This window comes from Oryctolagus cuniculus, chromosome 5 (genome assembly GCF_051225735.1).
Source record: "Oryctolagus cuniculus isolate XC-2025 breed Fujian yellow rabbit chromosome 5, ASM5122573v1, whole genome shotgun sequence".
Lineage (NCBI taxonomy): Eukaryota > Metazoa > Chordata > Mammalia > Lagomorpha > Leporidae > Oryctolagus > Oryctolagus cuniculus.
This window is the reverse complement of record NC_142871.1, coordinates 3,006,719-3,032,486: the sequence shown is the minus strand read 5'-3', so window position 1 is coordinate 3,032,486 and position 25,768 is coordinate 3,006,719. Positions and strand designations below refer to the sequence as shown.

The 25,768-nt window shown below is 56.0% G+C and overlaps 1 protein-coding gene across 10 annotated transcripts in view; it reads right to left on the bottom strand.

The window, feature by feature from the left end:
* The window catches only part of PDE10A (phosphodiesterase 10A), a 645,525-nt gene that overhangs the window by 341,731 nt on the left and 278,026 nt on the right, over positions 1-25,768 (bottom strand). For 2 of the 10 annotated variants that reach the window (XM_089332460.1, XM_070073291.2), the window contains exon 1: positions 22,222-23,227. The exons of 4 other annotated variants lie outside the window; for them this stretch is intronic. In XM_089332460.1, coding sequence (XP_089188586.1) covers positions 22,222-23,101 — 880 coding nt within the window. In that variant the 5' untranslated portion in view covers positions 23,102-23,227. Of the gene's footprint in view, positions 1-21,373; positions 21,705-22,221; positions 23,237-25,768 lie in introns of those variants that run through there. 4 more of the 10 variants (XR_016233540.1, XM_089332461.1, XM_002714982.6 and 1 more) reach the window with 4 other exon arrangements.

The following is a 25,768-nucleotide window of genomic DNA, read 5'->3' as shown; positions in this document are numbered from 1 at the left end:
GCGGTGCACCGACAGCAGCACGCCGGCCGCGGCAGCCATTGGAGGGTGAACCAATGGCAAAGGAAGACCTTTCTCTCTGTCTCTCTCTCTCTCTCACTGTCCACTCTGCCTGTCAAAACAAACAAACAAACAAAAAAACAAAAAACAGTACCCTAACCCTAGCCCTAACCTATCCTACCCTAATCCTACCACAACCTAGCATTAACCCTAACCTATCCTACCCTAATCCCACCCCTAACCATACCCTAACCCCAGCATTAACCCTAACCTATCCAACCCTAACCCTACCCCTAACCATACCCTAACCCTACCATTAACGCTAACCTATCCAACCCTAATCCCATCCCTAACCATACCCTAACCTAGCATTAACCCTAACCTATCCAACCCTAATCATACCCCTAACCATACCCTAACCCCAGCATTAACCCTAACCTATCCAACCCTAACCCTACCCCTAACCATACCCTAACCCTAGCATTAACCCTAACCTATCCAACCCTAATCATACCCCTAACCATACCCTAACCTAGCATTAACCCTAACCTATCCAACCCTAATCATACCCCTAACCAGACCCTAACCCTAGCCTTAACTGTCACCCTATCCTACCCAAACCTTAGCCCTATCCCTAATCCTACCCTAACCAAACCCAACCCTTAAACCAAACCTACCTCTAATCCTACTCCCAACAGCCCTAACACTAAACCTATCTTAACCCTAGCCTTAACCCTAACTCTATCCTACTGAAATCCTAACCCCATCCCTAAACCTACCCTAACCCTAAACCAAACCCTAGCCCTAACCTGCCCTAGCCCTAGCCCTAGCCATAATCCTAACCCTAACTCTAGACCTGACCCTAACCCTAGCCTGAGCAGCTTTGCCCCAGGACCCCATAGGTCTTCTCACCCAATGGGAGGTGAAAAGAGAAAGGATGGACGGAGGACTGGCCGAGGCCTGGAGCTCTGCAGTGGGCAGCCGACACAGAGCCACCCATGGCTCCTCCACGAAAGCTTACCATGAGCAGGACGTCAGGGCACAGGGCGAAACCCGGCTCTGGTTTCCCCACAGCCAGAAAACAATTTCTAATGACACACCTGTCTCTACCTCCGGAAAGAAGAAAAGGCTTTTTAGCAATTATTCTTCACAATCTTATTTTCCCGTAGGCTTTCCTGCTCCTTGGAGGACTGCTGGGAAATGCTGTCAGTGACATCCCTTTCAAAGACGGGTCAGAATTCCTTTATGCTGGGCGAAACTGGCCAACTCCAAATGGCATCTAACCAGATTCTAGGACCATCAGCCCCCTTTCAGCAGTTTCCTTTCCCTTCCCTGCCTTTCCCCCACCCCCATTCCTCCCTCTGCCTGCAAAGAGGGGGAGATTTTTAACCTCTCTGCTTGGGAACGAGTCTGCCATGCAGCACACCCATCTTCCCTCAGATTTCCACTTAGAACTCGGCTCACCTTAAGCACAGTACAGTTCCAAGCTAAATGCAAACAGATTTTTAACAAAGAGCAGGGGAGGGAGAAAAGAGTCAGTCATTTGACATCCAGGAAAATCTAGCTGTCAAAGTAAAGGAATGTCACTTCCTCCCACCCATCGTTGCCAGGGCGCTGTGCTCCGAGAGGACGCACACAGGCTCAGTCCCGGGCTGGGACCCTCTCTCCGGCCCCGGCTGCCGACACACAACCCTGGCGCTCCACATGCTACGTTGTTGAGGTCACCAGCCAGGCCACTGCCAAAAACAGAATGTGGACAAACACTGCGACATCCGGAACTCCGTCACTCAAACATGCACTGGGAAAACTTACGTTGGTCACCCCAAGGTGAAGTCTCCCACAGGACGCCCACACTGCATAATCAGGTATGTATTTAGTTGCCTACCTAGCAATCTGAAATAGAATATTCCAAGAACAGCGGCAAATAAGCCACTCCAGGGAGGGGGAACTGAAGTCTTTTGAGTACCCAGAACACACAACTGCCACTCCAACATTACATAACGAGGATCGTTAGCGTTTATACCTTGTGCCCCTCGGGTTGTGTAACGATGCCCTAACAATGCATCGTATTTGTGCTGAATTTCACAGTTTACAAAGCACTTCCACATTCATTATTTCAGCTTCATCCTGGCCGAAAAGGGTGCAACAGGGAGAAAAGAGAGGGCGGAAGGGAGGGAAGGGGGTAGCGGGAATCGAGCCGCACAACAGAACATCACTGCCATTTCGCAGATGAAGGAAAACTTTTCAGAAGTCAAATGCAACCCGCACTCAAACACTAAAAATCAAATTCCGGCCCCTGGATTGCAAGGCTTAGGCTGTTCACATGACCTCTGATCCCTGAAGTTCACTGGTTTGCTGCGTCCATTTGATGGGCACATGAGCTTCCACAATCAAAAACTAAGTAAGAGAAGAGGAGAAGGCCTTGGGCCAGCCGTGAGGAGGCACCCATGGGCACCGGAAGACAGCCAGGGGTTTGGGCCCCTGCACCCATGTGGGAGACTCACCTCCTTCCTGCCTCCAGCCTGGCCCAGCCTTGGCTGCCACAGCCACCTGGGGAGTGAACCGGCAGATGGGAGAGATCTCATTAACTCTCTCAAGTAAATAAAAATAAATCTTTAAAAAAAGATGCCATTGTCCCACATCTTAGGACCTGTGTTTGATTCCCGACCCAGGTTCCTGACTTCAATATCCCTCAACGCCAGCCCTGGGAGGCAGCAGTGACAGCTCAGAAACTGGATTCCTGCATCCCACTTGGGAAACCTGGATTCAGTCCCCAGCTCCCTGTTTTGGCCCGGCCTGGCCCAGCCCCAGCCACTGTGGGCATCTGGGGAGTGAACTCATGCAGGAGCCTGCTCTCGCTCGCTCGCTCGCTCACTCTCCCTCTCTCTGTCTCTGTCTCTAATAATTAATCTATTTTTAAAATACCACATTATTTTTACAAGTAAAAATAATTTCAAGTTAACAGGAAACCATAACTATTATAATTCTCAGCTGTAATTAATCAAGATTTAAAATGTAGACATACAGACAATCTATGTAACATCAATGGATCAAAGTTCTTCAAATTGCACATGTGTTACTCTTTCCATTAAGAGACAAAATACGTAGACTGAATTAACACGTAATTCCTAAATGAAAATATTTGTAAATAGCTGTCAGTATTTATTTACTTATTTATGTGAAAAGCAGAGTTACACAGAGAGAGAGTAAAGACAGAGAGAGATCGTCCATCCGCTGGTTCACTCCCCAAATGGCTGCAATAGCCAGGGCTGGGTCAGGTGAAGCCAGGAGCTTCTTCTGGGTCTCTCACGTGGGTGTCAGGAGCCCAAGCACGTGGGCCATCTTCCACTGCTTTCCCAGGCACATTAGCAAGGAACTGGATCATCCGAACTGAAGCAGCTTGGACACAAGCCAGAGCCCCTACAGGATGCCGGCATCTCAAACGGTGGTTTAACCGGCTGTGCCACAATGCTAACCCCTCAAATCATGACAATTTTAATGCCTTTTATTTACCAGTTCTTCAAAAATCCTTTAAAAGTTGTAGGCCGCCTTGCTTCTGTATTATCACCTAAGTAACATCAAGACTTTTACATCCTTTGGAGGTACTCAAAGACATTTGCTGAATGCAACTCCAACATGGAAATTACAATAAACAACCATAAAATGGCCATCAGAGATGTGCGGTGTGCTCTGACAGCATGGGCGGGGGGCCCACAACAGGCGGTGCTGTCCCCACTGGGGAGTGGCACGAGCTCTTCTGGGTGCTCTCTGCTCTCCAAGAGACCTGCATGCACATGGCAGGAAAAACTCTCTCCTGCAGGTGTGAAACTCCAGCCTGGTGGGCCGCCCGGCCTGGTGGCTCTCAGACTCCAGGAGGCCCAACGCCTGGGCCAGGCGGGCCACTCACACCTAGCCTCTTAATTCACATCAAAAGCTCCATTTACACTTACTCACTCTTAGGCAGCAAACTTCCAAAAAAAAAAAAGTGCCAATCACACATCTGTACACTGACAATGTAAAAATTTTTCTCACAAGCTGTAAGTAGTTGTGAATGATGTGCGTTCCCACCTATTTTTACAGCCACTATGCCTTATGGGTATTTTTGTCAAAACCTGGGCACAGAGCAACTGTTCATTGAGCTCACGGAGCCTACCCACCATCCAACCTCCCCAAGAAGGCCGTCTTCACTGTCAGTCAGACCCCACTTCCAGCCAAAAAGGCTGCGGCATCATTCAAGTGCACACCCCAGCTCGCATTCCTGTGACAACCTCTCACTTCTGAAGTCAAGCCTGAGCTGGGGGGTGGGGGGGTGGGGGGCTGGAGGCAGGCAGCCTCGCCCGGACTTTGCTGGCTCCGTAAGGTGGGAGTCTCCACAGTCACAGATGCTCTCTGCCCGTCCCTCCCTGGGCTCATATGCAGGCAGAGTCCTGCCCTCCGTGGCCCTGACCACCACCATGGCAAGGCTCTGCGCAGCCAACAGGTGCACCTTTCTTCTCCCGTGATGGGGAAGGGCAGTGGAGAACAGGAAAGCAGGTGTGGAAAGATAAGGCCACCTGTGCAGAACCTGAAAAAGCCAAACTCCCTCACAGATGTGCAGAGCAGAAAGGTGGCTGCCAGGGGAGGAAGACGCAGGTGTGCAGCCAGACCCCAGGAGTGCCAGAGCTCCAGTGCACGGGACCTGACCGCAGCTAACAGCCGCCAGGTGTATGTTCCAAAACCGCGGGAGGAGACTTGTGACTGTTCTCACCACAAAGTAAATGAGCAGCATTTAATCATTCCACAACGTACGCAGATGTCAAAACATCACATGGTGTCCCACAGACAAATGCATAGGCAGTTACTGTTTGTCAAATTTAAATAAAAATATTTTTTCTTCAAAGTCAGAAGGGGAGAAGTGGCAAACCTGCCACTGTCAGGCAGACATTCTCAGGCAAATCCATTCTTAAAACATCTCTGCGAAGGTAGAAATACGGAAACTGCTCCCTTTAAGGTCCCCTTTGCCCCGCACGCTCTGCACAGAGTGGCTTGAGGAAGCCAACGGAGAATTCTCACCCCAGGAGACCCCACAGGACCTGCAGTGCTCCTCCACCTGCCCCGAACATGGACCTCCTCCAGGGGCGTCGTGCACACACACAGGGCCCTGAGGGTCCTCTGTGGGCATTGCACACATGAGGACACCGGATGTCCCTGGAGGCTGCTGCTACTCTCTCGTCACTGCCTGCTGCTAGATACCGCGTCCCACAGTGGGCACGCATCACTAGACAGCACACGTGGAGTGCTGCACACGCACTGCCCAAGGCCTGCGGAAAGCTTCCTAGCCTGTCTAAATCACACGGAACACTGCACACTTCACACCGCTGCATTGGGGACCAGCAATCAGGATTTCAAAGGGAAAACAAAACACCAGGATGTCCGAACTGCAACAGGGACGATGACTCTCACACAGCCTAAAATGCAGAGACCTGGCCCTGCACCGCGAAAGGCGATGTTCCTCCACAGGGCACCGTCACAGAAGATACACTGTTTCCAGTGTTTATTTTTAGACAGTCTCTTTATCACCAGTCTCGCAGTTACCCCTTCACAATTCATCACTGTATATAATTTTTTGATCCAGAAAAATTCAATAATAAAGGCTTTCTAACTAAACTAAATCCCATCTGTGCCAAACTTAAGAGCAAAGCTACTTTCCTTACGTGGTTATTTCATTACTGCTGTTGAGACTTATGTATGTACTTGAAACTCAAAGCTACCAGGAGAAAGGGAAAGACATAGAGAGACAAAGATATTCAGCCTGCTGGTTCACTCCCCAGATGGCCACAGTGGCCACTGCTGGGCCAGGCCAAGGCAGGATCCAGGAGCTTCATCCGGGTCTCCCGTGTGGGTGCAGGTGCCCAAGCACTCAGATCACCTTCCATTGCCTTCCCAAGCCATCAGCAGAGAGCTGGATAGGAAGTGGAGCAGCTGGGACTCGAACCGGTGCACTGTATGGGATGCTGGCATCGCAGGCAGTGGGCAGTCATACCCACTATGCCATGAGGCCCGTCCCCCATGCAGTTTCAACACAGTATCTAGAAAAGTCATTTTTAAAAGCTGAAGACTAGACGCATGAAAACAGCAGAAAATGGTGGAAATACCTGGTACTTGGAAAGCTCTCTCATTAGATTTCTCACGCATTGAGCATTCGCACTGAGGGTTAATCAGAAAATCTTTTCTATTTCCAAGTTTTTTGGATGGGGGGGGGGGGGGCTAGGACCCTTTCTAAAGTGTCGTTGTTCACATTCCCACTTCATCACGTGGCATAAATGAACAAAAACGAGGGCCCGGCCCTCGGCACAGCAGTTAAGATGCTGCTCTGGACACCTGTATCCCACAGTGCCTGGATCTGAGTCCCAGCTGCACTCTGGACTCCAGCTTCCCCACGGGACACCCGGATTAAGCTCCTGGCTCCCAGCGTCAGTCTGGCCCAGCCCTGGCTGTTGGCTGGTTTTGGGGGGAGTGAACCAGCAGAGAGGAGAGGTCTGTCCGTCTCTGTCTCTCTCTGCCTCTCCCTGACATAAGAATAAATAATTCTAACAGAACACAAGTTAGCCTCTCTTTGGGAGTGAAACGCCTTGCCTCTGAATAGGCACGACTTCACCTTAAAGCACACGACTAAGAAGTGCAACTATTCAGACACACACCGACCTCAAGAAAAATCTCAGGACTTAAAACGACTAGTGGGTATTGTTTGCTTCGGTCTCTCAAAGTGGAATGCAGAAAATTAGCATCCTCTCCCCTTAGGGTCTGACTGCCCACTCCTCACCCTACTTCAGGCCATACCTGGCCTCACCGCTCTCCACCCAGTGCCCCCGGCAAGGCCAGGGGTGCCCACTGGGCCCTGTAGCAGGAAGCCCCTAGACACGCCGAGCTGGGGTGCTGCTGCCCCGTCCCTGGGGGGGAGCGGTCCTGCAGGAATCAAGTGTCCCCCACCCCGCCCCGGTCAAGGGCAATCTCAACACTGCCCTCCTCTGCTGCCCCCTTGCCCAGGACCCTTGCTGCCTCCCCCCCTCCCCTCCCCCACTCCCCACCCAGCTACCTGTCCTCATGCCAGGCTCTGACTTCAAGGAAACCCAGCGCAAGAAACCCAAAGTGCTTTCTTCTCTCTTCAGGGAAGCCGTGTGATTCAGAGAAATCGCCATCCAATGTCAGCCCACTGCACTCACGAAAGCTCAGCCAGAACCCACGCTGGCCATCCAAGTTCACCTCCTTCCACCAGCTACTCACACCCACCCAGCGGCTCCCAGACACACCTGCCCAGAGGCGCCCACCAAGGACGATATCCTTATGTAAGGCGGGACGCGGGCACAGCTCAGCCAGCTGCACGCAGGTCAGATCCCAAAATAGGCCTCGGAGTCTGCTCAGGAAAATGGGCCAGAGCGGCAGAGGCCGGGAAGGATTCACGCAGCTTCAGGAACGGGAGGGCAGAGGCCGTGGCAGCTCCATCCCCGCCTGGCGCATGAGGGTTTCATTTATAGACCTTTCAGTGAAGTCTCAGTTCCTTTGAAAGATCAGAAGCAACCCTGCAAAGACTTCTGAAAGCTGCTGTCCATTTTTTCCTCTTTTGATATAAAAAAAAAAAAAAAAAAAAAAGCTGAGCCTCTCCTATTTAATATAAAGTACACTGCAAATGTAAAATGTTTGCACCTTAAGAAAATTCCAAGCTATTTACAACTTAAAAGCAAGTGTACAATTTCTTCTTTGGAAGGAAAAAAAATTATTGAACAACTTTGTTAGCGGAAACTGAAGTTCTACAAACTTCAACAGAGCTGAGATTTGAGGCCAAGTCGTATCCAGCACGGACGTCTCGGGTGCACGTGCCCCCGGAAACCCTCCCAGGCTGAGCTCACCACGGAGGAAAGGCAGAGCCCAGGGAGTGGGCCCTGCTGTCTGCTCTCCCCACCTGGTGCTCTGGGCAGAGGACAGGAGAGGAGCACGGGGCCCTGGCCATGCAGGGGAGCATCTGTGGCCAATTCCTCCGGCCATTCATGAAATGCTGCCCACTGCAAAACAGCAGCCAGTCGTAACTTGCCAAGAAGTACACGTGTCCGTTCTACAGCAATAAGGAATCCCAAAACACCCCGCAAGGTGAAGGTGCGGTCCTCCAGGGACTTCCTGAGCTTCAAACTGAACAAATGCACCCTTCTGCTTCAGACAAATGCAGACCAGATGGAGACTGGCTTTTCTGAAGGGACTTCCAGCACAGCTTTCTTTAGAGGTACCCGGAGGGGAGAGTTTCTGGTGGCCACAATCTCATTTTTCTTCTGTGACAGTGCAGTGGACGACAACAGAAAATTCCGATGCACCCAGGGGGCTAACGCCGTCCCTGTTGATTGAAGAGGTGCAGAATCCAGACCAGTGGTCTACAAAATCTCAAAGAAACAAATGACCAGCGCCCAGAGAAACAGACCACGTGCAGCACTCCTCAGTGGCAGCGTGCAGGAGATAAGGGCCAGGTAAGGCCGGGCACGGGGCAGGAGGAGACATGTACCCCACCTGGGCCCCTGGCTCCCACCGTCCTGGGCGGCAGGAGGCCCAGGAACACTCCTCCTTCAGCCAGGGCTACCCGAATGTGAAGGCTTCGAGCCGGGGGTGCGGGGGGTGTGGGGGTGGGGGGCAGAGGGCACAGCTGGGAGGTACAGCGGTTCCTTCAGTGCGAAATGACTCCAACAGCCTCTTGGAAAACAGCTCCCCTAAATGGAAGAAATCTAGTGACAACCACTTTCTGTTTGTTTGTTTTTAGTTCTTTCTCTTTCTAAAAATTCTTCCCTCTTATTTTCAACACATTGTCCTTTAATTTCTTGCCAAGAAAACACAACTGCTGGATGACTCCAGCGTTTCCTGATGTCACCACTTCCAGGAGCTGCGCTTCCTGTAACTACAAAGAAACACCTTTCCCAGCCAAGCGGGTGCTTCTGGAAGCCTTGCCCTCGGTTTCCCGGCCATGCCCCCTCCCCTGGACGTCACAGCGGGGGCTACCATTTCAGAGAAGACTCAGAATCCCAGGAAACGACCCGGGTCAACGGGCTTGGACACTTTTGCATCACCGTGAACACCGACAGACCAGGATAGGTTCCCTGCACATGGGGCCAAGGCAGCACCCCTGAGCAGGTGTCTCCCACTAGGAAACCAGACTGGTAACTGGGCCCTGTGTTGTCTCACCTCCTGCGCACGCACCTGACTATTACAGACACAAAATTCACTTCTCCACTCATCAGACTCCCCACTCTTGCTGAGAAGTTACCAGTTACAAGTCCAAGGCGAATGCCAAGGGCCAACAGTCTATCAACACAGACACATTGTTATGCATTGGAATAAGTAAACTGTAGTTCTGTCTACACACCCCTGCCTGAAGCTGACCTGAATCCAACAATACCATTAAGATAACAACAGAGATCATGAGGGCTTATGGTGTGGCACAGGGGATTAAGCCGCTGCCTGTAGCACCTCCATCCCATATAAGCACTGGTCTGAGGCCCAGCGGCTCGCCTTAGGCTGTAGCTCCATGCTGATGCACCAGCGAAGACAGCAGAGAGCGGTCCAAGTGCTTGAGCCCCTGCCTCCAACGTGGGAGACCCAGATGGAGCTGCAGGCTTCTGGCTTTGGCATGGTCCAGCCCCAGCCATTGTGGCCATTTGGGGAGAAGATCACCAGATGGAAGATCTCTCTCTCCTTCTCTGTCTCTCTCTCTCTGTAACCCTGCCTGTCAAACAAATAAACAAATAAATCTCTGAAAGAAGAGGAAAACGCGAAGTCACACCCAGACCCGGTGGTGCAGAGCTCACTGTGCTGGCAAAACGCAGTCGTCCCATCAGGCTGCGACCCACAAGAGGAAGCCACAACAGCTCTGCACCTCAAAACTTTGGCCTGGATACATTCTAAAGCATACAACAGAAGCAGAAAGAAAATTCAAACTCATTTAGAAAAAAACTGACAGATGCCCTGATGGTAAAAAGGAACACCACGGTGCAGATACAGTAGGGCCTGGTGAGAAGTGAAGCGGACTCGGGGCACCCTCACAATTCATAAAGCACCTTCGGCATAAACACCTCCAGGTGGCTCCAAGCTGGAGTGCGGGGGGACACAGACAAGCCTTCCGGCTCCATGCCGAGAGAAAGAGAACAGTCAGACCGGCTGACCAGAACCACGGGCTGCGATGAGAAGACAGAGCCTGGGAGGAAGAGGCCCAGGACACGCGGCGTGGATTCACGCTGGAGACCTCAGGAGAGGGGACGAGAGTGCCAGGGTAGCAGCAGGCTGCCATTCAAGGTTAGGAAAGGGTCCTCATAAAATCCAGGAACCAGGAAGGAAGTAGCAGCTAAAATAAAACCGACGGGTAGACTCGAAGGAAATAATATTAAGTGATAAGACAAAGAAACATGTCAACATTATGAGCACAACACAGGAAAATAAGCAGGGCCGATCTCCATGGCAAAGTGCGGAATGAGGAAGGGGGAGAAAAGAAATCCAAGCAGTCCCAACTTGAGCCCAAAACAGACAGGAAAGACATGGAACACAAGGACCTAAAGCACTCCAGTTCCACCCCAAAGCAAGGCCGTGGTCCATCCGAGCTGATCAGAACAAGGAGACCCCCTCCGTGGCCTGGCACCTGGCACAGGGATGAAGACAGACGTCCCATGGTCCCTGCTCTGAACCAGTAATCAAATCACTGTCACATCAGAGCTGTTCAGCACAAGCTACTGGGACCCCCTTCGGTGGCATCATTAAATGGCAAACACCACAGGAGGTTCCACTTTCAAGCACTAGGAGTGGAACGCACTTGTTCTCACAAGGAAGACATTGGGGTTCTCGCCAGAACGTACTGATTTCCAAATCCCCCCAGATGAAGCCGGCGGGCAGCCCTCCGTGAGTGTATTTAAGAGGTTCACCTCTTAAATACAAAACCGCTGAGGCTGTCAGAGTCGGAAATTACACAACAGAAGCGTCTTTGTTTCCAGTCTCTAATCTGCCTGTGACGTAGAAAAGGAGCTGATCAGATCACTGTGAGGGGTTCTGATGCATGCGATCCTTTTTAATGACATCTGGGGATCTTGTGTGTAGCAGAGCTAAGTGGGAGGCTGGAGGAAGACAGAAATCAACTGAACACGCTTCAGGGGCTGACAAATAAAACCATGTGCTCAATGGGAAGACTCAGCTCAACGAAGTGGTGACGACAGAGTAAAGCAGTACCTCGCTGAATTCTTCAACTCAGTCTGTGAACAGGTATCAATTTACGTGATTCAAAAATCACAAGCTATAAAACAGTACGCCCTGCAAAGTCTCCCTACAACTCCCGTCCCCTTCTCCCTTTGGCCAGTGTTGCTGAGAGAGTCTTGTGTTTCCTCCAAGTTTCTGTATGCAATTACCAGCAAATACAAGCAAGCATGCACTTTTACTCAACACGAAAACTCATGTGAGAGTGCGGGCATGTGTACCGTTCATGCCCTGCTTCCTCCACGTAGCAATGCACTTGGAAGATCACAGTACATTAGCTGGCAAGCTGCAGCTGTTACTGAACCAGGCCACTACTGACAGAAGTTCAGGCAACTTGCAATGATCTCTTTCAAACAATACTGTATTAATGCCTACTGCTATTTCGCCCACATGGGAGCCGATCTGAATGAAAGATTCCCAGAAGAGAATCATTGGCTCAATGGCTGCATGCATTTTTAATTTCGATCGACACTGCCAAAGTGCGCTCTTTAAGGGCCGCCTGGGCTGGGCCACTGGTCCTTCCCTGACGGGTGAATGAGCGTCCCGGCTTCTGCACGGCACTGCCCACGGTGTGTCACAATGTTTATTATTTGTGCACACTTGACAAGCGAAAATAGCACCTTGGAGTTATTTTAACACAGTAATCATGAAAGAAGTTGAACGTCTGACTTTCCCAATGAACCATTTACTTCTCTTTTTCGGTGAACTGGGTATGGTTATTTTTTATGGCACGTTGCTCTTTTTCGTAAGCATTTCTAGGAGCTCCCTAGGCATCAAGGAGGCCCGTCCTACGCTGTGGTAAGAGCTTTAGGTTGTTTGTTTGAAGCTAAGGTTGAAGGAGGAAAGGCAGTGTGGTGCTGCTGGAGCTTCAGACCCCACAGGAACTGAATCTGGGGGCTGTGGCGGGGGGTCCGGGGGGCAAGGCAGGGGAGCCACAGGGAGCTCCCACAGGGCACTGCTGCTGCATTCCTGCCACGCAGGGCTGTAACAACCTGCCTTGTTTCTTAGCTTCATCTAGCCTTGGATTACTTCTGAGTTCTGAGTCACAGTCAAAGGTTCTCCTCAGTCCAGGGCAAGGAAGGAATCTTCACACTTTTTTTCCTTTTATGGTTCTCCTTCCTTACATTGAAATACATGAGAGTACTTGAAACCATCTGTGGGAAATGGAATTACAAGATAAGTTTATTTGGGGGCAAAAAATTTGGAAATCCATGAATAGCTCTTTTCATACAACACATTTTCCAAAAACTTAAACCAGACACCTTGCACATACAGATTACCAAGCTTTTTTACACCGAAACAGATTTAATTTTCATTTTCCCATGTCTTGAATCCCCCACATATGACTCTTGGAATACATCCTGGAACTACAGTTGAAGGAATTCTGGCTTTCCTAGATAGCTGTCCAGCGCTCTCCAAGTCACTCATTCAATAGTCTTGTCTCCCCTCCTACTTTATAAAATGACATTGTCACAGTATCCTGCCTCCTTTTCTGTGCCTGAGTCTATTTAAGACTTTTCTGGGGCCAGTGCTGTGGCACAGCGGGTAAAGCCGCTGCCAGCAGTGCCAGCATCCCATATGGGAGCTAGTTCCAGTCCTGCCTTCCACTTTTGGTGACGCACATGGAAAGCAGTAGAAGATGGCCCAAGGGCTTGGGCCCCTGCACCTATGTGGGATCCCCAGAAGCAGCTCCCGGATCCTGGCTTCAGCCTGGCCCAGCTCCAGCCATTGCAGTCATTAGGAGAGTGAACCAGTGCATAGAAGATTTCTCTATCTCCACCCATCTCTCTCTTTCTCTGTAGCTCCGCCATTCAAATAAGTAACTGATTTTTTTTTTTTTTTAAAAAAAGAGCGACTTTTCTGATGGGGCCAGTGTCGTGGCAGAACAGGTGGAGTCAGTGCCTGGAACGCCAGCATCCCATATGGGTGCAGGTTCACGTCCAGCTGCTCCACTTCCAATCCAGCTCCTTGCTAATGGCCTGGGAAAGCAGCAGCAGAAGGCTTTTACTTGGGCCCTGGCCACCCACATGGGAGGCCTGGATGAAGATAGGCCTGGCCCAGTCCTGGCTGTTGTACCCATCTGAGGACTGAACCAGAGGATGGGAGCACACATACACACACTCTCTCTCACTCCCACTCTCAACTAAATAAATCGTTTAAAAAAAAAAAAAGACTTGTCTGATCAGCTGCACTGATTGATATATCCCTCCACTGCTAGAACTAGGCTGTTTGAACCGCTGAAGATTTGCAGCAGGTCTCTGGCACACCTTTAAAGAGGGGGATGATCTATTTCATCAAGAGAAACAGAGTAGGGTCTTGAAAAGGCATGGTGCCTGACTGCACAAGGATGCCTATGGTGTAAGTAGACTCCAGCTGTGGAACACACAGTAAACCTGCACATGTCTGTAACCCTAAAAGCAGCAGCCGTGCTACAGCATTCTCAAATCCAGGACGCCAAGGCAGCCAAGCCCCTTTGGATGTCACTTGGAATGTTTACTTTGGAAGTCACCAAAACAGTCATAGAGAAACACACGGAATTTCTTCAGACACAAACAAGCGCAACTTGAAGGCCAGGCAAGCACACTGCTTCCCCCCTCACTCTTCAGCAACCTCCACCCTCCTTGGGCTACAATCCCACGTGTTCCCCTTCCCATCCACGTGTTCCCCTTCCCATCACAGTGAGCTGCGCCTCCTGCAGAAGTGCTTCTCACCCCGCACTCACCAAGCCTGAACGTCCGACTACATCTGTGTCTCCATCAATAATGCATCCGAGCCAAACACACGGCATTGCACCACACCACACAAGCAACACTTTCTCACTGCCACATGGAAAATGACTTCACCAAAGCAAAAAGCTTTTTCTCTCTGCTTGCGGAAAGAAAGCTGAGGTGTCCCAGTGGCTTTCAGCACTTGTCTCCCTCGCCTCACGGACTCCAGGGTGCCCCACGCTGATGTACCTGCACAGGGAGTCCTGAGCCCACGGCATCCCAGGAGCCCCAGTCACTGGTACCAAAGAATGTGTGTTGATTACATTAATAACAGCAGTCATGGATCGAATAAAGATGCAAGTCACACCAGTGAAATCTTGCAACCTCCTCATTTCATACTTTCTCTGCTTTTGGGAAAACTGAACACTGTTGAAGGGCCGTCTCCATCACACTCGTCCACTTACAACACCTGCTCTTACTCAATCGCGAGACTTGTGCTTGGCAGTGTATTGGGCTCCAAAGTTAAGAAAAGGAGGAAGATGCATCCCCTGCCTCCAAGGAGGACACAGCTCATGGGAGACAAGCACAAGCAGTGGACAGCAGACATTCTGAAAGCACCCATGAGGAAGCTTCGGGAGGAAGCTTCCCAGGGACCAGCAGCTGGCCCCCAGGAGGCAACACTCTGGATCAGAGGAGAGTATACCCTGGTCACCATTCCAAGAAGTCTGATGCTGGGGCAAAGAGGCTGAGTGGTCCATGGGCCTGCGTGTAGGAGCCTTGGCCTCACTGGAACGACACGTGCTGGGTCCCCTCTGAGCACTCCCCCGTCAGGGGCCACTCATGTGCTGTGCAGCTGATTATCACCACCTCTTATCTTGTCTGGATCATCCTGAGATGGCACAGAGCGCATCTCTGCTGACATCAGCATTGCCACGGTGAGGTGCTAACAGGAAATCCTTGTGTGTCCCCTCCCCCAATATACAGCGTGGCTGACCACAACCAGGCAGGGCCACCTCTCCCTGCCGGGCCACACCAGCCCCGTCTCCACTCCTCTGCTGCTTGGAGGCCTCCTCTGGCTTCCTGCTCCCTGGCAGCTCCCTGCCGCCTCCCGGCCCTGCCGGGTTCTCTTCCCCCAGACTCTTCCCCTCGTGCACGCGCCACATAACAAACAGGCCCCAGCACTAGGCTCCCACCCCGCGTGCTGATGCAGGTGCACACTCAGGCTCACTCAGTCTGCTTTGCAAAGAGAGCACGTGAATCACTCCATGCCGGCTCCCAGTCCAGCCGCCTCTGCACACCGCTAGGGGATAAACCTTCCCACACCACAACTTCAAACACAGAACTTTCCTAGGTTCCCAGCCTCTGCCCACCTCCCACAGCATCGCGGGAGCTCAGCAGGGCCTTCCGCATGCCCGCCTTTCTCTGTGGCACTGGGTGGGTCCTCTCCTCTTCCTGTGTCCCCATCCCTGCTGCCTCCCACCCGGCCCCTCTGCAGCTCACTCTCGGATAGTGATGCCGCCCAGTCCAGGGAGCTGGTAGTGTGTGCAGGGAGCACGGGTGATGCCTCACACCCCCTGTGGCCCCTGCAAATGCCTCAGCACCCACGTCCATCCTCCCCCACCTCGTGAGGGCACAGGGCACCTCTGTAGGGCACAGCAGAGCACCTGGTGCACACACAGCCCTGTCCTCTTGCTGCTCACTCCTCTCTTCAGCACATGGACACTCTCAAGTCAGTCTTCCGGAAAAGCAGCTCTGGAACCCACAAGGACACACCTGCAGCTTCCACGGTCATCAGCTCCTCACCCCACCCACACTGGCCTTCCCTCTCGGCCACTCCACTTCACATCTCTCCTCTCAGGACCCGCTGGCTGGAACTTACTGGACCTCCAGGGCACTGGGCTCCTCCCATCCCGAGGCTCCTCTTTCAGGCTCCGTGGTGCCTTCTGCTCCATGTCCCCTCCGCGCTCAGACCACTGCTGCTCAGGGCGCTCCGCACGTCTCCTGTCGCACCTGTCTTCTGCCCTCTTCTCACTCCCACTGTTCATCTCCACTGCAGCTTCAACTCTTACCTCGGTGCCGAAAAACCACCCATCTCCACTTCTAGCAGGTCACCCTGCAGAACGCAAGGGGGCCAGCCTCCATCCACCAAATCTTAGCTGTGTGTTCCCACGGCACCCAGAGATTGCTCATTACCCAGCTCTCTCTGGACTCCCTCCTCCAGACCCTCAGACTGCACAGGAAGCATCCACACATGCCCCCTGTGGTGTCCGGTCCCCAAAATCCCAGCTCCATCACTGCTCCACTCCTGATCTGGCCCTGATCCAGGCTTTGTTCATCCAACTGCCTTCCCAACCTCTCCTCCAAGTTGTGCCGTGGGCATCTCAGACTTCACCCCACCACATGCGCTTCCTGACTCTGCACCCAGTCCCACTGGGCTCCTCCTGCCCCCTTCCCAGCCCTGTGAACAGCTGCACCATGCACCAGCTGCCCCAGCCAAAAACCCAGGCCAGGATCCTCAACTCCTCCCCTGACCAGAAATCCGACGCACCTGCTGTCTTACACACTCCACCACCACACTCCTGCATCTCCACTGCACTTGGTTTCTACTCTCAACATCATTTAGCATCTCGACTGCTCCAGAAGCCTCTACACACTCCGTCTGACCCACAGCTCCCTGGATCCAGTCACCAAACTGCAGCTGGGATGAGCTTCTGAGACCTCAAATCACACAGCCCCCATCTGCTCCAAACTCTCCAAAGCTTCCCCTTGTACACGCAGTGCTCCCCTGGTTTACAAACCCCTAATCTGTCCTGACTGCTGGTCTTGCCTCATTCCACGCTGGGTCTGGTCACCTCCTGGCACCAGGGAAGCTGTAGCCACATGGCCTTCACTCTGCCCAGGGCACTCTGATCCCGATATCTGCACGTGGGCTATACTGGGTCATTCAGATCCCGGCTCAGTTGCACCAACCCAGAGTCCTTCCCAGAGCAAACTGAAGGAGCCACACAGCTCACTCTGCTAACTCGCCACACAGCTCTTTCGCCGGTAGACAGATCTTCCAAGTCTGAAGTACTCCCCAAAAACACGCAAAAGCCAGGCTGAAGTCAGGAGCCTGGAACTCGATCTGGATCTCCCTAGAGGGTAGCAGCTTCCCAGGGCACACATCAGCAGTAAGCCAGAAACAGAGGCCACGCCAGAACTCAAACCCAGGTGCCCCTGCTGTGGGATACGGGCGACCCAAGCACAGTCTTCATGGCTGCCCCCAACGCCTGCCCCTGCACAGCTCCTCTGATGTGCTTGTTTGCTTGCTGTGTTTCTGTCTACACCACTGAGCCCAGGCCCCACACAAGCAGAGAGCCCCACTCCAAGAACACTGCTGGATACATGGAAGGGGGTCCATTCTGATAGCTGCCATTCTGGTATTTCTCTGAGCACTGCTATACCCAACCACACACATCCAACCTCCAGCCCAGAAACCTGGGAATCACTGTGTCCTCCCTTCTCGGTCAGTCACCGGCCAACTCAGTGCGATCTGCCACCGGTCACCTCCACCACCCTGGACTGTTCACATCCATGGTCCCCGTCTGGATGCAAGCTCTCTCCTCCTCTCTGCCACAGCCACCAGCCCTCTGCTCCGTCACGGGGAGCCCCAGTCCCACCACTGACAGTGGTCTTCCTGCCTTCCTCCCGTGATTGCTCTGTGCAGTCCTATGAGGGCTCCTGGCAGACTGTTAGCCTAGCTCAAGAATCTCTTTCCTCTCTCTCTTCTTCCTACCCAGGCTCTTTCCCAGTCTGCAGGCTCAGAAGGAACCCGTCTCTTGGTCTGCAAGGGCTCCCGTGGGCTTCCAGAGCCCTCCACACTCCAGATCCAGGCACGGCGTCCACCTCGGGTGAAATCTCACAGGCTTATGGTCAGAAGGCAGCTTGTGAGTGTCACATGTGATCCCCTGGCTGGAACATGTTCGTGAACCGCGTGCTCCCTGGAAGACCAATTCAGCTTTGTCCGTTTTGACCCCTGGGTCCCTAGAAGATGCTGGCATGAAGTAAGCATTCAACAGCACTCACCCATTTCTACGTTCCTGGAAGAGAGGCACCAGGTTCTGCCTTGATCTTTGAATTTCCAGCACAAATATTTGAGAGCCTGGTGTCAGCCACTGTCAGGGTCAGGGTTATAATCACAAGTGACAAACCCTGCCCTCAGATGCCTGCTGAGCTCACCTTATAGAGCGCAAGATCAGCAAACAGCAGGTAAGCCAGTCAGTGAGCAAAGTAAGCCAGGAGATGGCAAGTGCTACAGGTAAGTGCCAGCGCCGGCCGGACAGCTTCCTTCCGTTCTCTCTGCAGGATCAGGAGCTCCTGTGTCACTGCAGAGCTTTCCTTTAGACAGTCTTACAGTCAAGCTGCAAGGAGCCTGATTAGCATTTTTAAAGAAATTAAAATGTTGTGAATTACAGCTAAGAGTTTCCTTTTAAGGGAAAATATTACTTTTGCTTCCTCTGTTCTTCTCAAACTGCATCAGCTGCTTTTAAACAAAAATGCACAGTGCAGTAATTGGTGAAATGTTCACAACACCACGTTTAATCTGCCATACAGTAAACAAAACCCCAGTATTTCTCTATCTATTGCACTGCAGTTTTTTTGGCCTAATGGGGTAGAAAAGGTTGTCTGTGCAAAAAATGTCACCGCGTGCGTCAGGCTGAGCTAACAGAAGACACCATCTTCCTACTGCTTCTCGTTCACCTCTGTGGGGATGAGCTGTTGCATCAGATTAAAAGTGGAATTACATTATTAATATCCTATTTAACTCCACCCCATCTGATGACCCAAAGAGCAGCTGGCCCCTGGATGTCACCACTGCCCACACCCAGGCCTGCCCTGCTGCTCCCCGTCCCAGGCACCCAGACCCACACTTCCTGTCCTCCAGGGAACCGCACTGGTTGCTTTCACCTCCCTCAAACCCTTTCCACCCAGCAGGTGCTCAGTACACATCTCCAGGCTGGCTGCTGATTGGCTTGGACCCATTCCTATTGCTGTGTTGCTGGCCTGCACTCCTGTGCCTGTGAAAGTCACTTCGGTGTGGCAAACGCATTTGCTCTCAGGAGGGACTGCATCTATCTCAGTTTGTCCACATGCTGGCCACACAGTATCGTTTGTCCTGAGAACAGTGAGAGTGGTGAGTGATGGGCGAGGACCACATTTAGAATCCACAATTCCTGGAGTCGCACGCGGGCTCTACTTTGAATAGCTGAGAACTACATGACAAGAACTGTTGCCTTCAGGTACCTGCCATCTGCATTCAGAAATCTGCCCCAGACTAACGTATCTCATTTCATCTTTTTTCCTTCTCTGTGTCTTCCTGTTTCCTCACTGCTGTCACTCACAGCAGCAAACTAGTGAAATAGACACAGAACAGATTTGGGGTATCTGAGTGTCCCCGAGGCAGCTTCTCAACTCAAGTCCTTTCTCCTGCAGGTGTGTGCTTGTCCAGCCATGTCACAGGGAACAAGGACACTGACCACCTAGGGCAGACAGCCCAGGGACCCGTTTGTCGCAAAGAGTGAATGCAGCTACACCAGCCTCTCCCTGTGTAGCTTCTCAGCTCTTCTTTGTACACACACTTGCACCTTCAAACTTTGCGTGCAGGGAAGATCTGGGCTCTCCGTGCGCAGGACTTGTTTCTATTCCAATCAGCAACGCTCCCAGCAATGAAGCGTGAGGCTGAGTGTCTGAGGCAGAATTAAGGACTAAGGAATTAAGGGCAGATGGCAGGAAATGGGCCGATATCAGGAACGTCACTAATTTAATGACCATGCAGTCATCAGGCGTGTGACCAGCGACCACCTGTGGCCCTAGACATTAATGCCCAGGCTGCTTCTTTGAGGCTGAGACCCACTAGCTGGGACTAATATGAACCAAACAGAGGGCTAAAATCAAACTGGGATGTTAGACCTCTAACACATGATCTGCGTGCTGACAGCAAACAGTAAGTGGACAACGGCAGCCTTGGTTGTCAGCTGAAGAAGTCGATGGGAAAGGAAAGCAAGGAACACATACTTAACATCTGTGTGCATTTGGGCATTTCTTCTTTCTTACAGGATCTAGAATTTTCCTCTCAACAATGCTCATTCTGAATGGCAAAGATTAAAAAAAAAAAAAGAGTGTGGAGTTTTGGAACTCTGGCAGGTCAGCACATGGCATGGGAGCTTGTCTCAGCAACAGACAGAAACAGAGACCCGAGGGCGGGGACGGCCCGGGAGTAAGGCCCTGGGACAGGCAGCCTCTCCTCTCCCCACTCTCCAGTGAGTAAGGCCAAGGACACATTTTGTCTAAAAGTATCTTGGAACTTACTGCCCCAAATACCAGTGCAGTGGTGGCCCTGGGCTCCTCCTGACCAGTGGGAGGACCCCCCCCCAAGGTTCTGAGGCTGGCAGGTCTTCCCGGGGGACTCTGCAGAGTGGACGCCTTCTGACCACTGGCTCCTGCTGCAGGCACAGTGCCTTTCCAAGGGAAGCCTGCCAGAGATGCCCTGGGCAACCTAGCCGCCATCCTGGATGACTGCTCGCCAGCCTGCTACTCCACAGAATTCACCCGCGTCCAGGAAGCGGACCTGCAGGAACGCTAGTCCTAGGGCTGGCTGAGGCTTCCCCCACCAACCTCCAGCACAGAGAGCTGGTGGGCCCCGCACTCTGGGCACCACTTTCAATTCACAGCCAATTCAGTCTCTCCTGACCACATCTGAGGGCGGCAGGCGTGGCCACAGCTCACTCCATTCATACCCAGACCCACATGGCTTTCAAGAGCGGCATCCATTAATTCAACCGCCACCTGGGGGCGGCGGGCACTGGACACAACGCCCAGCGGGCAGCACAGGGCCCACGCCCGCCTGCCGGCCAATCAAGTCCACCCCCAAGCACCAGCAGAGCTTCGGCCACAGTCCACTGGCGCAGGGGAACGAGATCTTGGGGGACCCGGCCGCGTCTGGGAGGCAGGCTAGCTGGGGGCGGCCCGGCCCTGCCCTGCCCAGGCTCCCGGGAAGGGGCTGCAGCCTAAAGGCGGCTGAGCAGGGCCAGTGGGCCAGGACCAGCCCCAGGCCACGACCAGCGGCTTGACCTCGGGTGCCCGGGAGCTGCGGGTCAGCTGGGACCGCAGAGTGAGCAGCACTTGGGAGCAGGAAGCCGAAAGGGCCACCTCAGAAGAGAATCTGCCAGGAGAAGGCGCCGCGGAAACGCGCTCCCGATGGAGGAGCAGACAAAGGCGCGGGTGCGCACGCGGTGGACGGTGGCGCCCGAGCCGCGCTCCGGGCCTCGGGGAGCCGCGCCCGGCCAGGCTGGCGCCGGAGCCGCCCGCTGCCCCACGGGTGCGACCTCTCGGACCGCGAGGCGCTCCCACCCGGCCCCGCCCGAGGCTTCCGTCCTCACCCTGCTCGCCCTCCATCCACCGCAGCGGCGAATCCCGGTGCGCGCCGGGCGCCTCTCTCCTTAGTCTCCCGCCTGCCTCTTTCCCTCCAGCGCAGCTCGACGTTCAGTTTTCTGCTCGATCTCGTCCCCGGCCCCTGTGACATGCCTGCTGTCGCCCCTGCCCCGGCGCGCCCTCAGCCCCCCGCCCGCGAGTGGCCAGGCGGAGCGGCCCCGCACGGTCGGCCGGGAGCGCGTCTGGCGGGTGGGAACCGGCGGCGTCTTTTCCACGCTAGCGCCCCATTGTGCTTCCTTTCCCTCACAAACACGACCCCCCGCGAGCCCCCAGGCTCCACACCGAGTGGAATCCGGGCGGAGGAGTGAGAGGTGCACCCGCCGCCACCGGGCGAGTCCACGGCCACTGCGGGGAGGGGCCCGGGACGCCGGCACAGCCCCCCCGGGGAAGGGCGGATGTCTTCACTCCTGGAGGCGCAAGGCTGCGGAGCCGCGGCCGCAGGACCGCCAGGTGGAAGAAAGCGTGTTTCACCCCCAGCACAAAGTTGAGCGTAGAAAGCCGTGCGGGACAGCCGTGGCCGCGAGCAGGGCCGGGGGCCGGGGGCGGGCGGCAGGTCCAGGCGTCCAAGCCCGGCTCCCGCTGCTCTCCCGGTCGCACGCTCAAGCTGGGGGGAGCCCCAGCGTCCCGGCGCTGACGACCGCTCCCGCACGCCCCTGGGGTGCCGACAGCTCCCGGCCCCTCCGGAGAAGGCCGCTGGGCGCCAACCGCCCAGGCACAAGCGCCCTGCCCGCCGCCCGTCCCCCAGGCTCCCTTCCCGCCCGCCCCGGGCGCCGGGACGTGGAGCCAGGCCACTTACTGGGGCTGAGGAAACACTCGGTCAGCCTTCGGAAGCAGCTCGCATTATTAGAAGGTCCATCTTCCATGTCGGGGCCGAAGAGCAGCGAGGCGAGCGCAAAGCCGGCGCCTCCGGGCCGCCGTGGAGTTCGGCCGCCGCCGCCGGGGCCGGGGCCGGGGCCGGGGCCGGGGCCGGGGCCGGGGCCGGAGCAGCCCCCGCCAGCGCCCGGGAAGCCGGGGAAGCCCGCGCGGCGGACGGCCGCGCCAAAGGGAAGCCGGGGCGGCGGCGGCCGCGGCCGCGGCCCGGCGCGGGCTGGGAGCAGCAAGCCGTGGAGCGCAGGCGAGAGGAAGAGCCGCCGCCGCCCGCCGCCGCCGCGGGGACTGCTGCTGGCGGGGACGCTCAGCGGAGCTCTCGCCTCCTGTCCGCCGCCGCCAGCATCGCCGCCGCCGCCGCCTCCCGCCGCCGCGCCCTCCCTCCCTGGGAGACGCACGGGGAGGCGAAAGGCAGACGCGGAGGGGAGAAATGAGGGAGGGGGCAGGGGGGGCGGCGGCCAGAAGTAAGAGGAAGATGGAGAGGAGGAGGGGACGGGGGAGGAGAGGGCGAGCGCGAAGGGAGCGCGGGCAGCCACCCAGCAGCCGCCGAGCGCAGAGAGCGCGCCGGGGCCCCCAGCGGGGCCGGCGCGGCCTGCGGGGGCGGGGGGCGGGCGCGGGGGCGCGGCGCGCTCGGCCCGGCCGCGGCCTGGCCGCTCGGGGGCCGGGCCCGGGCCCGCCGCGCTCCCCCCGCCGGCCGCGCTGCGCCGGGGCTCCGGGCGGAGTTTGCCGGAGCCGGAGCCCGGCTCGTCCCCGGCCGCTGGCAGGGGCGCCTGGGGGCGGGGAGCGGCGAGCTCCTCCGGGCTGGCCATGGCCCTCCTCCCTGGGCCGCGGCGGGGGCAGGCCGCGGGCGGGAGGGGCGCGGCGGGCTCCGCCCCCGCAGGACTTGCCCTCCCCGGCCGGGCGGCCCGAGCGTCCGGCTGGTCCCGCTCGGCCGTCTCGTCCTCCCCTCCCGGTTCAGGCTTCACATCGCGCTCGGAATCCGCGGCGGGTGCGGGAGGACCCGCGGCGGGGGGCGCGTCCTCGGCGGCTGCGCCCGGCTCCCGGCTGGCGCGCACAATCGGCGTCCTCGCCGGCGGGGCGAGGGGCTGCGGAGACGCTGCCTGCGGGCGTGGCGCGGTTCGTGCGCGCTCGGGCGGCTGTGCCTGGGCCACTGCTCCAAAGCGCGCAGAGAAGCGCCGCAGTGCCGCTGCCCGTGGCGGCGGCGGCGGCGGCGGCGGTAGAAGACGCCCACTGGCGGAGCGGGCGCTCCCCACGCCGCCGCTGCCGCCGCCGCCCGCGCCCACGTTGCGCGCCCCGCCGGGACGCGGCCGATGGGCCCCAGGCCCCTGCACCGCCGCGGCCCTCCGCGCGCCGCGAGCTGCTTGGCCGGCCGGCGGGCAAAATACCGGCCGGGGGTCTGCGGGGCGTTGTCCCAGCTGGGGCAACTTTCGGGATTCTGAACCCGCAGCCCTGCAGCTGCAGCCGCTGCGGGCTCCCGGGCCAGCCACGTCGGCCTGTGGGTCGCCCGAGCCAGGAGTCATCCTGGTGGCCGGCCAGCAGCTCCAAGGGAGCTGCGCTCAGTCAAAACTCCCAGGAGGAGAGTTGGAACTCGGACGTTTGCTGATAGTTTAGGCAACTCCGGGTGCTTCCCACAATCCTAAGGTTTGGAGGAGGTTTTGTCCCCAGCACTCGCTGTCCCATCCCCACTTTCAACGGAGCTGAGAGTGCGCACGCCCGGTTTGCCCCGCAGGGGTTACAGAATGGGAGCGCGGCTATAGCTGGAGGGTAACCAGGAGACCTTCGCCTCCAAACTGAAACCCCCTCGCCCACTGTGGCTCTCCTGGGACCCTGCCGTCCCCTGATTCTGCCAAGAATCCAGACAGTTGCTGTGGAAGGGAAATGTGGCGCCCAGCAGGCGCTCGGAAGGAGGAGGCGCGCGAAGTTTGGGAAGTGGGAGCGCTGGAGCGCACGCAAAGATGCGCAGGTGTCTGCGCCGGGTGGGTGCAGGCGGCTGGGCCCCCGAGGCGGGCAGGGCCTGTGGGGGCGGTGCCCTTGCTGCCCCACGGTGGGCCGGGCGGGCCGGACTCCCTGTGGTGTTGCCCGCAAGCCAAAGGGCTGGGCGTCACCCGAGCTCCAGGCGTGCGCCCAGGCCCCCGCGGACAGAAGGTCTCCAGCTCCCGGCTTGCTCCCAGCCGCGCCCTCCGGGTCTCCTTCAAACTCCAGATTCACGACTCTTGTTTGAAAGCGTGCTTTAGAGACATCGTTAGCACTGCCACCAGCTCTGGCCCAGACCCGGACAGCGGGAAAGGGCGCACTCGCGTTTGCTCCAAGCGGAGCAGGTGGGACTCTGGGGCCACGGCGCGGCTCCTGCCCCCAGGAAACTCCACGGCGTCCCCGCGTCTCCCAGGCTGACTCTGGGTGTCGCAAGTCCGGCTGCCAGCTCTGACACGCGTAGGATCCGAATCCCTTGGTTTGTGGGACAAGAGAAGGATTGCGGCGGATCTTACCTCGCCAGGGCAAGAGGGGACGGCGCCTCCGTCGATTTTGCTTTTTTTATATACTCCTCCCACCCCACCCTCAGGAGGAAAAGCCGGAAAGATGGAGCGCGCTGCCCAGGCTTGGGCTCCGCTGCTGCCCCCATCACCGTCATCTGTGCGGAGGCGGAGTGGACGCGGTGGGCGCGGTCCCCGGGGGCCGTCCACGCTTTGCGGGAGGACTAGCTTCTCGGCCAGCGTTTAGGGGGTCCTTCCCTCACAAGCAAAATGTTTCTCCTTGCCAGGGGGGTTTCCCTAGTTGTATTTTTGGATTCGTGAGGGCGAGTTTGCAGCTCCAGGAAAATACGCATTTCACTTGGGTCCCAACCACCTGGTGGGCGCAGCGAGGCGAGCAAAGGCGTCAAGCCCGTGTCCCGCGGGCCTCCGTTACACCCGGGCGCAGACTGTGGGATCCTCACGAACCCTGTCCCGGGCTCCGCCTTCTTCCTGTCCGTATGTCCTTCTCCTCTCCAGCGCTCCCCTGGACAAAGCAAAGATCGCAGAGCAGCACAACGGACTAGGGGCACGCAGGGGAGATGCTTTCTGACCGACAACGGAATTCGGGTCAGGGCTGTCCCGACCCCAAATGAGAGTCCACGTTTGTGAATAGAAACCTAATCCGTGTTCAGCCGCTTTGCCTTCTTCTGGGAAATCCCACGTGCGGGTGGAGAACGCGCGCGCGCACACACACACACGCACTGCCGCTCTGCCCCTCTGCCTTGCGCAGGTGTCCCACACCTGTTGAACGCGTTTCTTCTTTACTTCCCCTTCGCCAGCGTGTACCAGGAAAGGGCAAAGTCTGTGTCTCCCCCAAACTGTGTCGTGACTCCAAACCTGTCCAGAACAAGCCGGCCAGCGCAGGGCTCTCTGTGAGAGCCAGGGGACCGCAGCGCAGGCGCTGGAGTTAGGAAGAGTGAGGCGTCCTCCTGGGGAATCACTCTCTGCTGAGGCGACGCCGGCCGG